Source organism: Carlito syrichta, unplaced genomic scaffold (assembly GCF_000164805.1).
Source record: "Carlito syrichta isolate Samal-C Ts95f unplaced genomic scaffold, Tarsius_syrichta-2.0.1 Scaffold117909, whole genome shotgun sequence".
NCBI classification, from domain to species: Eukaryota; Metazoa; Chordata; class Mammalia; order Primates; family Tarsiidae; genus Carlito; species Carlito syrichta.
The window spans coordinates 10,679-22,809 of NW_007062005.1; the positions used below are offsets into that span (position 1 = coordinate 10,679).

At 48.9% G+C, this 12,131-nt stretch overlaps 1 protein-coding gene across 1 annotated transcript in view; it reads left to right on the forward strand.

The window, feature by feature from the left end:
- Positions 1-470: 470 nt before the first annotated feature.
- TRIM35 (tripartite motif containing 35) overlaps positions 471-12,131 on the forward strand; it is a gene marked incomplete at its 5' end in the record, with an annotated part of 12,001 nt that continues 340 nt past the window's right edge. Inside the window, 5 exons of the mRNA XM_021707296.1 lie at positions 471-566; positions 5,604-5,834; positions 9,377-9,399; positions 10,157-10,275; positions 11,900-12,131. The exon at positions 11,900-12,131 is cut by the window's right edge and continues 340 nt beyond it. Coding sequence (XP_021562971.1) covers positions 471-566; positions 5,604-5,834; positions 9,377-9,399; positions 10,157-10,275; positions 11,900-12,131 — 701 coding nt within the window. The remainder of the gene's footprint in view (positions 567-5,603; positions 5,835-9,376; positions 9,400-10,156; positions 10,276-11,899) is intronic.

Below are 12,131 nucleotides of genomic sequence, written 5' to 3' on the forward strand. Positions count from 1 at the left end.
AGCAGCTCCCATTGTCAGACCTGGACATTAATGACCATGGACCCACCCAGTTTAAAAAATTGCAAAGGGAACCTGTGACCACACTGTTGTTAGAGTTGTCCACACAGCTCAGGGATTCAGGGCCCAGTGTGGACCACTTCCAGGCCAGGTGAGACATCTGTCTGTGCTGTGCTGTGACCAGCGTGAGAGAAAATAGGTCCTGTTTCCTCAGCCCTGTCTCCCCATCTGCGCCAGGTTAGGGTAGTGGATATCTGAGGGCCCTTTATCCTGCAAATGTCTAGTTCAAGGTCAAGGCCACTTTCACCTTTCAGCTGTGTCCACAGTGCTTGGCATAGACTGAGTTTGGTAAGTGCATTTGAGCATCGCTTGTGTGGAAGTGGAATTCCAGTTGGTAATGTGGTGCGTCTGCCTGCCCTGCCTGGTCTCCAGCCCTAGGCTGCCTCCTTACTTCCTTCTCGTTCCCTCATCAGGCCAAGTGCAGGAACATGGAGCACGCACTTCGGGAAAAGGCCAAGGCCTTCTGGGCCATGCGCCGCTCCTACGAGGCCATCGCCAAGCACAATCAGGTGAGTGAATGCTTGGGCTGAGTGGGAAAACTGGGTGGGAAAACTGGGAAGATGGGGGGAGAAGTGAAGGTGGGTTGGCCCTGGCTTTGGCAAAAGTCACCCACCAGGTAGATTTGGCCTTCCTTAGCTCTCTGATGGTCTTGTGCCGCCATGCCCTGCATGCTAATTGTGGCTTCTCTGCCTTGGCTCCTCTGAAGACCTAGGTGTGGCCATGCCAGGAGTCATGGAAGTAGCCTAAAGAGCCCCTTGCATCTGCACTGTGGTTTAAGAAGAGCTCCAGGACGTGCCTCGTCACCATCTACCCACACGGTCACGCCAGCCGTGACCTGTTCCACGTCCACTCTGTCAGCAATCCTGTCCTCCCACCTCTAGAATACATCGTGTCTATCGAGCTCTCTGCCTCTTGGTCTGGGTCACCATCATCTGTCCCCTGGCCCCCTACCTGGCTCTGGATGTCTGCTCTTATTGTACCTCCCACTGTCCCTGGACTGGAGGGATCTTTTAGAAAAACATGTCAGGGATGCCTCTCTGCTGTGTCCTGCCTAGTGACTTCCTGTCGCACTTAGGATAGCCCAAGCTCCTTACCAGGCCTCCAAGGCCGTCACCTGGCTCCTGCCTGCCCCTCAGCTTCACCTCCTTCTCAGCCTGGCACTCCTGCTCCTGCCTCGTCATATCTCGGTCCCTTAAACAAGCTAAGTCTCCTCCCTCCCCAGATCCCACGCCCCGCTTCTTTGCCTTTAAAGTCTCAGCTTCAATGTCTCCTTCAAGAAGCTTTTCCTGGTCACCTCCTCAAAGTGACCCTCTTTTACTCAATGTCATATCTCCCTGATTTGTTTTCTCTGACACTTTGTTGCCTGTAATTACCTTTTTGTTTTTTATCTCCTCCCATTAGAATATAATTAAAGAAGGGTGCATTATTGCCGGTTATCTAGATAGAAGAGTTCTTGGTACACAACAGGTGACCAACAAATGTTGATTGAATGAATGAAGTGGGTAGGTGACAATAACTGTTTGTGAGTCAGGTGAATGAACTGGCTCCCTCTGCCCCGGCCCCCTCTCGTTCTGAGTCCTGTGTGGCTTGGCATCCTGGCTTCTGAGTACTGATCTGGGCTCTGACCCGTCACTTTCTGAGGTGGCTTCCTCTAGTAATGACCGCTCAGTGGAACTCATCTCAGCCACAGCTAAGCCGCAGCTGGCCCGGCCTGCTGGGTGCTACCTTCAAGAGCCTGCAGTACCCTCCAGTTCGTGTCCGGGGACGAGGATTATGTCCAGGGAAGGGCCTCATGAACTTCTTGCCCTGGCGTTTTCCGTGACCCCAGAGCTGGTGGAACAGAGCTGAAGAGAGGCTCGGGTGGCGTGCTGGGGGCCTGGGCAGTCGCTCAAAGCAGGCTGATCTTCAAATCCAAGCCTGGTTCTGTAGAAAAATCCCTCAAGCCCCTGCAAGCTAATCCCTTCCTCTAAAAAGAGATCAATTCCCTCTTATTAGGATTTTTAAAAACATTCTGATTCGATAACGCATATAAGTGCCCAATAGAGAGAAGTCAGCCAACATTTCAAGTGTCCAACAGACCAACAAACTGATGGAAGAGAGAGTTTTCACTTCTTCAGTGAATTATTTTGTCATCGTATGTCAGACCCATAAACGTATATTGAAATTCCAGCCCCCGAATGAGATGACTAGCCTGCTGTTGCTGGAGAGAACCTTTGAATGTTTTTCCATTGGTCATGGAGTCATCCAACTTCACCGCCGTCCTTTTACTTGATTTCCTTTTGTGGCTAAAGCCATATGACTAGCTGGCCTTGTACAGTTCTGGACTGGGGATACTTGGGGAGTGTCCATCTGTCCAGATAGCAGTACTGTCTGCCCATGCCAGGAAGTGTAGGACTCCTGAGCTTTTTGCTGTGGTCATATGTGAAGCCACTAGCATTCCAGCCTGATTGATGCTTTTCCTGTTAAATTCAATTGGTCAGGTCAATGAGTGAAGTAGAGATTTTAGGGTTAACCTTTTATGTTGCTGTCATTGCCAGCATTGAGGGTGGTGAGAGTTAATTTTTTTTTTTGTTTTTGAGATGGGGTCTTATTCTGTTGTCCAGGCTGGAGTGCAGTGGCACGATCACAGCTCACTGCAGCCTTGACCTCCTGGGCTCAGGCAGTCCTTCCACCTCAGTCTCCTGAGCCTCTGGGCTACATGTGTGTGCTACCCATGTCTGGCAGTTTTCTTTTTTTTTTTGAGTTGGAGTCTCTCTCATCTGTCGCCCAGAGATGAGGTCTTACTGCCCGGGCGAGTCTCGAACCCGCGGGCTCAGGCAATCCATTCACCTCAGCCTCCCAAAGGCACAGTATTACAGGCTGAGCCACCGAGCCTAACTGGCAATTTTTTTTTTTTTTTGAAATTTTTTGTATAGAGGAGGTCTTGCTATGTTGCCTAGGCTGGTCTTGAACTCTTGAGCTCATGCAGTCCTCCCACCTCGGCTTCCCAAAGCGCTAGACTTACAGGCATGAGCCACCATGCCTGGCCAGGAGTTGACTTTGCACTTGCTGATTTTTCCTGTCTGCTTTGTTCTTTATCTTTCTGTGTGATGAGAACCATCCCTGATTCCAGTCTTTCTAACCTGTAAATTATCAGTCTTTACCTGCTAGTCCAATAGTGCTGTCTGATCTCATTTGTATTTATATGCTTATTGGTAAGTTTATATATTTTTTCACAAGTGTAATAGCTATTTGTGTTTCTTCTAGGAATACTAACTCATGGTCTTTTTTCTTCTTCCTTGGAATATTTTTTCTGTTAGTGAATTGTAAGAGTGCTTTGTACTTTAAGAATAATATGGCTGGGCACAGTGGCTCACATCTATAACCCCAGCATTTTGGGAGACTGAGGTAAGAGGATTGCCTGAGCCCATGGATTCGAGACCAACCTGGGAAACTTGGCAAGGCTTCATCTCTACAATACATCAAAAAATTAGCTGGGTATGGTGGCGCATGCCTGTAGTTCCAGCTACTTGGAAGGCTGAGGCAGAAGGATCACTTGAGCCCAGCAGATGGAGGTTGCAGTGGCCATGAGCATGCCACTGCACTACAGCCTGAGCAACAGAGTGAGAATCTAACTCAAAAAAAAAAAAGGAAAGAATAATACTATTTGGTCATATATATTGCACATATTTTTCTTAGTTTGTCATTTCTTTTTCAGTGGATCATTTTTAGTTTTTGTATCATTTTTACTTTTTCAGTGAATCATTTTGTCGTATTTTCAGATCCTTAAACATACAGCTGGTCCCTGACTTATAATGGTTTTAGTTGGAATTTTTCAACTTTATGATGGTGTGAAAGCAGTGTACATTCAGTAGAAACCATACTTTGAGTTCTCACACAATCATTATTCAGTAAGTTGCATGAAATATTTTAATAATTTCTTTAAAAATAGGCTTTGTGACCGGGCTTGGTGGCTCAGCCTGTAATCCCAGCGCTTTGGGAGGCCAAGGCAAGTGACTTGCCAGAGCTCATGGATTCAAGACCAGCCCGGGCAACTTGGCAAGACCTCGTCTCTACAATAAATCAAAAATGAGCCAGGTGTGGTTGCTTGCACCTATAGTTCCGGCTACTTGGAAGACTGAGGTGGAAGGATCATTGGAGCCCACAAGTTGACGCTGGGGTGGCTGAGAGCATGCCACTTCACTCCAGCCTGGGCAACGGAGTGAAACTCCAACTCAAAAGAAAATAAAATGACTTTGTGTTAGATGATTTTGCCTAACTGTAGGTTAATGTAAGGGTTCTGAGCACATTTAAGGTAGGTGAGGCTAAGCCACGATGTTCAGTAGGTTAAATGAATTAAATGCATTTTTGATTTAATGATATTTTCATTACTTCCCATGAGCCTAATGGGGGAAAAAACCACCATAAGTTGAGGAGCGTCTGTATTGAATTCTCAGTTCTGAGAGGAGATGACCAGCCTGCCGTTGCTGGAGCACACACGTTTTGAGCTGTTTTCCCCGTAGTTGTCACGGAATTTTGTGTCTCTGTATTCCACCGTATTGATAGCCTCCTGCCATACAGAACCTCTTGTTTTTCTGTGTGTTCGATTATACCCTTCTTTCCTTGAGGCCTCTCAGTTTCCTGTCATACTAAGGAATTTGTTTCTTATTCCAAGATGAACACTATTTATTTGTTTGCTTTTTATTTGATTACATTTATACTTTTTAAATACTTTTTGTAGTTTTGAGTTGGGTTGTGCATACTCTTGACAGTTTTAGAATACATACTTCCTGCTACTCTTTTGGTAAATATTCTGGACTAGATAAATGTAAAGTCCTCAAACTGGCAGGCAAATACTTTGTGTGTGTGTGTGTGTGTGTGTGTGTGTGTGTGTGTGTGTGTATGTGTATGTATAGGAGTCTCACTCTGTCACCCAGACTGGAGTGCAGTGGCACGCTCACGGCCACCCCAGCGTGGACCTACTGAGCTCCAGCGAGCCTTCCACCTGTCTTCCAAGTAGCCAGAGCTACAGGCACACGATGCCATGCCTGGCTAATTTTTTTTATTTTATTGTAGAGACGAGATTTCGCCAAGTTGCCCGGGCTGGTCTCACACCTGCGGGCTCAGGCAACACTCGCCTCGGCCTCCCAAAGTGCTGGGATGACAGGCTGAGCCACTGAGCCCAGCCAGCAAATACTTTTAAAAAATCACTGCTGTTTGCAGCAGTTCATTTCTGTGATTCAGGATGTTCCTTGTTCTTGTGCTACCTGAAGTGGATACAGAGCATTGCATGTTGATGAGGTTATGGGACTCCAGTTCTGCCTATAAGCATTGATCTTATTTTTAAAAACTTACCAAAACCATCTTATCATATTTGACTTTCCCATTGGAAAGTCAAACTTCTGAACTTGTGCTGATAAACTGTGATATCGACATTTTTCTCTCTACGGGTCGACATCAGATCTCTCTGGAGCATAGGGTTCCTCTGCTAAGTATCTGGCCGTCGCTGACTGGTGACCGCCAAGTCTCCCTCCGCACCTGACTCTGACTCCTCCGCTCTGTCATAGGTGGAGGCGGCCTGGCTGGAAGGCCGAATCCGGCAGGAGTTCGATAAGCTTCGTGAGTTCTTGCGAGTGGAGGAACAGGCCATCCTGGACGCCATGGCTGAGGAGACCAGGCAGAAGCAGCTGCTGGCCGAGGAGAAGATGAAGCAGCTTGCAGAGGAGACGGAAGCGCTGGCCCATGAGATCGAGCGACTGCAGATGGAGATGAAGGAGGACGACGTGTCTTTTCTCATGGTGAGGGCGCAGCATCTGGGCTGTGACCGGGGCCAGCTGTTCAGGGACCAGCTGGGAACCCGAGCCCCACCGGCCCTGGCCAACCCAGTCGTCCCATAGCTTCCCGGGTGCTGGCCTGGAGGAGCTCGCAGGCGACCTGCTGTTTGTATCAAGAAGCCAAAAGGCCACCTCAGAGCAGAGTTCCTTGTGCATCTCTTGTTTCTCTCTTCCTTTCTCTTCTTTCCCCCTTTCTCTCTCTCTCTTGTCCCCTCTCTCTTGCACAGTTGCTCTCATTTGTGCGTTCCTTCTCTCTTCTACCCTTTAATAAAATGGAACCTTTTAACATTCTTCAGTCATTTAAATTTTTTATCTAAATATGATGTCTTGTTATTCTTCCTTCTTAAGAAAAGCATGATTCCAATCTCTTTTAAAAATATTGTTCATCTGTTCTTCCTTTTATTGATTTCATTTTCCCCCATGAGTCCTTGGTCCTTACAGAGAAGTTTCTGTAACTTGAAGGGTGGTTTGTAAATTGGTCAACATAGTGAGGTGTCTCCTCCATCTGGAGAGCAGCTGAACTCTGGAAAGGGGAGTCTTTGCAGGGCTGAGTAAGAGGGGCAGGGACATCTCTCCATTCAGGCAGGGTGTCACATCCTGGACAGGACCGCCTCATACAAAGCTTTGAACCACAGTGTCTCTGTTTCCAAAATGCCCCTGATTATAAAATCCTTTGGTGTGTTCTAAAAGCTGGGTAAGAAAGCCAGTTCATATTGGGAGTGTTGTTCAGTACCCAATGTGCTTTCAGGAATGGCTTTGGTTTGTGACTCTCTTGTATTTGTTAATAACAGCTTTATTGAGAAATAATTCAAAAACTATATAATTCAGCCATTTAAAATGTATAGTTCGGTCAGACGTAGTGGCTCATGCCTATAATCCCAGCACTTTGGGAGGCCGAAATGGGAGGATTGCTTGGGCCCAGGAATATAGGATCAGCCTAGGCAAAATAGTGAGACCTCACTGCTATCAAAAAAAAAAAATTAGCCAGGTGTGGTGGTCTGCACTTGTAGTCTCAGCTACTCGGGAGGCTGAGGCAGAAGGATTGCGTGATCCCAGGAGGTTGAGGCTGTGATGAGCTGTGATTGTGTCACTGCACTCCAGCCTGGGCGACAGAGTGAGCCCTCAACTCAACAACAGCAGCCGCAACAAAAATGTACAGTTCAGTGATGTTTAGTATATCCAGAGCTGTGCATGTATCACGACAATCAGTTTTAGACTCTCAACAGAACAGGTACAGTGAAAACGCAGTATTATAATCTCCTGGGGCCACTGTCATGTGGTTTGTCATCGACTGAATTCATGTCACAAATGATTGTGCTACTTTTATTTACAGATTCGTCAGTTGATAGTCGCTGTGGTTTGACTATGTCTTCCAAAGTTTATGTGTTGAAAACTTAATCTTCAGTGCAACAGTGTTGCGAAGTGGGCCTGATAAGAGGGGATTTGTTGGGTCAGGAAGGCTCTGCCTTCGTGAATGGATTCCCGTTGTTACTGCAGGAGTGAGTCACTCATTGAGAGAGCGGACTTATTATGGAAGTGAGCTCAGGTCCCCTTTGCTCTGCTGCTCCTGCTTTTATGGGTACTCGCTTGCTCGTCTCCTTCCCCCCTGGAGTGATGAGGCACGAAAGCCCTCACCAGCTGCCGGCGCGTGCTCTTGGACTTCACAGCCTCCAGAGTCATCAGCCACATAAACTTCAGTTGTGTGTAAAGTACTTAGTGTGTGGTATTCTTTAGAGCAACATAAAATGAACTAAGACAGTGGTCATTTGGGCTGTTTCCCTCTTCTGGCTACCATGAATAATATGGCTATAAACATTCATGTACAATTTTTGTGTGGACATAATTTTATTTCTCTGGGGTTTATCTCTTTGAGTAGCTTTGCTGGATCATATGGTAACTTTAGGTTTAACCATCAGAGAAACTGCCGGGCTGTTTTCCAAAGTGGTGTACCTTTTTTTTTCTTTTTTTTTTTGAGTTGGAGCCTCACTCTGTCGCCCAGACTGGAGTGCAGTGGCCGCTCCCGGCCACCACAGCCTCGACCTGCTGGGCTCCAGGGATCCTTCCACTTAGCTGGAACTATAGACATGCGCTACACGCCCGGCTGATTTTTTGATTTATTGTAGGTCTCGGTGCCCAGGCGGGTCTCGAACCCGTGGACTCAGGCAGTCCACTCACCTCAGCCTCCCAAAGGCGCGGGATTGCAGGCTGAGCCACTGAACCCAGCTGGTGTACCTTTTTATATTCCCATCTGCAGTGTATGAGGATTCCAGTTTCTCCACACCTTGCCAAAATTTATCTTTTTGTTGTTGTAGCCATCCTTGTGAGTATGAAGTGGTATCTCATTGTGGTTTTGATTTGCATTTCCCTGTTGACTAAAGATGTTGAACTCATCTTTTTTGTGTTCTTACTGGCCATTTGTAGATCTTCCTTGGAAAAATGTCGATTTGGATTCTTTGCCCGTTTTTTAGTTGAGTTCTCTTTTTATTGTTGAGTTGTAAGAGTTTTTTTATATATTCTAGATACAAGTCTTCTATGTTTTAGTGCCTTATTTTAGGTCTTTGATCCATTTTGAGTTAGTTTTTGTATATGACATAAGATAAGAGTCCAACTTCATTCTTTTGCCTGTCAGTATCCAGTTCTGGCATCATTTGTGGGAAAAGCTATTTGTTTCTCAATTGAGTGGTTTTGGTTCTCTTGTAGATAATCAGCTGACAGTAAATGTGGGGTTTATTTCTGCACTTTCAATTCTATTCCATTAATTTACATCTGTCCTTATGTTAGTACCACACTCTCTTGATTACTGTTGCTTTGTAGTAAGTGTCTAAAATGAGGAGTGTGACAACTCCAACTTTGATCTTTTTTGAGATTGTTTCGGCTATACCAAGTCCCTTGAATTCCGATATGAATTTTAGTATCAGTTTTTCCGTTTCTGCAAAGAAGCCAGCTGGGATAGGGATTACAGCTGGGATAGGGATTACACTGAGTCTGTGGCTCAACTTGGGGAGTGTCTTCTCTTGCTATAGATTATAAACATAATTATAAACATAATTTATATACTGCTTATGAATTATAAACAATAGAAGTTTATTCAGCTCACAGTTCTGGAGGCTAGGAAGTGTGGCTCCAACATCTGACAAGGGCAGAAACTGAGTGTGAGCATGTGAGACAGAGAGGCACTAGGGGCCAGACTTGCTTTGTAATAGCCCACTCTTGGGATAACTACACCACTTTGCCATGATGACATTAGTCTATTTGTGACAGCTGTGCCCCCATGACCCAGTCACCTCTTATTTGGCCTCACTTCCCAGTGCTGTTACATTGGGAATTAAGTTTGCAACACACAGACTTTTGGAGGACACATCCAAACCACATCAGGGAGTACTGGCATCTTGACAATATTAAACCTACTGATCCATGAACATGGGATGCCTGACTCCTTTTGAAGTCAGAAATGTGGACATTTCCCCTACATCTGTGTCTCCGTGTTTTTTTGTTTTGTTTTTCAGAAACACAAGAGCCGAAAACGCCGGTAAGTTACCAAAGCTGGTGGAAGGGAAGGGACGAGCAGGCAGAAATACCGGGGGTGCAAACACCAGTGGCCCCAGGGCCAGGCAGGTAACACAGCCAGCTGGGTGCAGCACAGGAAGTGGCGGGGCCTGGCCAGGTGGAGAGACCCCTCCCTCACAGCATTACACTGCAGTTGGCACTGAGGCAGAGTGTTGTTCCCCAGTGTGGAGGGTCCCCCATGAAGGGTCCACTGTGCAGGGAGGGAAAGTGCCGTCCTACACATGGCTCGTGCTCTCAGTGGGTCGCCCAGTGTGAGGCTTGTTTCTTGGTCAGCCCCCATCCTCTGAGAGCCTCCGGCCACACTGGTTGGTGTTGATGGTTGTTGGGTTCGCAGGGCTGGATGAGAAAGAGCTGTGTCCCACTCAGAGGTGGCCAAAGACGGAAGCGAGCACTTGGGCGTAGTGAGTTCCCTGTACTCACTGCTTACTGGCGGTAAGGCCTGTGTAAATGTGATTTCAGCAGCTGAGTCAGAGAACCTTCTATTCGTAGTTCTCCCAGCTGGGGCAGGGTGAGCCCGCGTCCTGAAGGGGTGTAGCAAGCCCGGTGGCCCCTGGCCCATCTCCTAGCTGAGTCCAGTTCAGCCTTGTCGTGGGGAAAGTGGCCAGGAAACTTGGGCCTGAGGCGAGGAAACAAGTCGTGCTGCCAGTTGCCGGTTAACCCAGTTCAGCCCAGGATGCCTGGCCTGGCCCTGTCTACCGCACCCCGTTCTCCTTCTCCAGCCTCTTCTGCACCATGGAGCCAGAACCTGTGCAGCCTGGCATGCTCATCGACGTCTGCAAGTACCTGGACTCCCTGCAGTTCCGCGTCTGGAGGAAGATGGTCACATCTGTGGAATCTGGTGAGCCGGGGGTGAGGCAGGGGTTCCGGGGGTGGGGGAAATGCTTTGTGCTGGCAGAAAGCCAGCTGGCCTGGACCTGCCTCCGCCGCCCATCTCCTTAGAGTGTCCCTCGTCTGCCAGTGGACCTCCCTGCCGGCCACTCCCAGGCAGGTCCCCAGCCCAGGTCCTCGCCTCCCTGAGTCAGCTCCCGCCCTCTTGGCAGAATGTCTTGCTCTGGGGTCCTGATGCTCTGCCACTGTGTCGTGGTTTTACGGGGTGAGATGTCTGTGACCCAGGGGAATGGCACATGCTTTTCCAAGATGTCACAGGTTGAGTGAGTGTCACGGGTCCCTGTCTTTATCCATTTCCTGTGGCTGCAGTAACAAAGGACCACAGAGAGGGTGACTTAACGTGACAGAAATGTATCCTCTCATGTCCTGGAGGCTGGAAATCATGATCAGGATGTTGGCAGAGCCGCATATTCTCTGAAACCCACAGAGGAGGACCCTTTGCCTCTTCCAGCTTCCGGTGTTTACTGGCCACCCTTGGTCCTCCTGGCTGCTGACGGCAGCACTTTGAGCTCCTCCTCCTTTGTCACACAGCTTCCTCCCCTGTGTATCTGTGTTTCTTCTGTCTCTCTCTCTCTTTTTTTGGGGGGGGGCGGAGTCTCACTCCGTCGCCCAGGCTGGAGTGCAGTGGCAAACTCCTGGCCACTGCAGCCTCGACCTGCTGGGCTCCGGCGATCCTTCTGCCTCCGCCTTCCAAGATGCCGGAACTACAGGCGCATGCTACCACATCCAGCTAATTTTTTATTTATTGTAGAGATGAGGTCTTGCCAGGTTCCCTGGATTGGTCTTGGACCCGTGGGCTCAGGCAATCCACTTCCAAAGTGCAGGATTACAGGCTAAGCCACCGAGCCTGGCCTTTTTTTTTTTTTTTTTTTTTAGGGAGAAGGTCTAGCTCTGTTGCCCAGGCTGAAGTGCAGTGGCACAGCCGTGGCTTACCACAGCTTGAACTGGACTCAAGCGACGTCCTCCCCACCATCTTCTCTTTTTATAAGAACTGCAGTCATGTTGGATCAGGGGTCCTCCCTTCTGCGGTCTGACTTCGTCTTAGCTAATACATCTGCAGTGATCCCATTCCTAAATAAGGTCACATTCTGAGATATCAGGGGTTAGAACCACATCTTTTTTTTTTTGGATTTGGGTTCTCACTCTGTTGCCCAGGCTGGAGTGTAGTGGTGTGATGATGGCTCACCGCAGCCTTGGGCTCCTGGACTCAGGCGATCCTTCTGCCTCAGCCTCCCGAGTATCTGGAACCTTGCCGCCACACCCAGTTAATTTTTTGATTTTTCTGATGATGTCCTGCTGTATTGCCCAGGATGGTCTCGAACTCCTGGACTCAAGAGATCTTCCAACTTTGGCCTCCCAGAGTGCTGGGATTGTAGGCATTGAGCCACAGAAGTGACCAGGACCATACTTTTTTGGAGGGGGGGACAGGCCAACCCTAATATCACCCCTCGGCCCAGGGCAGCTCCCTGCACGGGCTGGGGCCAGGTGGACCGCCGTGGTGGGTCCGTGGGGGTGTGGGCTCGCGCGGAAGGGGCTGCCGTCGGGTTTGCTGACTCCCCACCCCTCTGCCGCAGTTCCGTTCAGCCTGGACCCCAACACCGCGGCCGGCTGGCTCTCCGTGTCCGACGACCTCACCAGCGTCACCAACCACGGCTACCGCGTGCAGGTGGAGAACCCGGAGCGCTTCTCCTCGGCGCCCTGCCTGCTGGGCTCGCGTGTCTTCTCGCAGGGCTCGCACGCCTGGGAGGTGGCCCTGGGCGGGCTGCAGAGCTGGCGGGTGGGCGTGGTCCGCGTGCGCCAGGACGC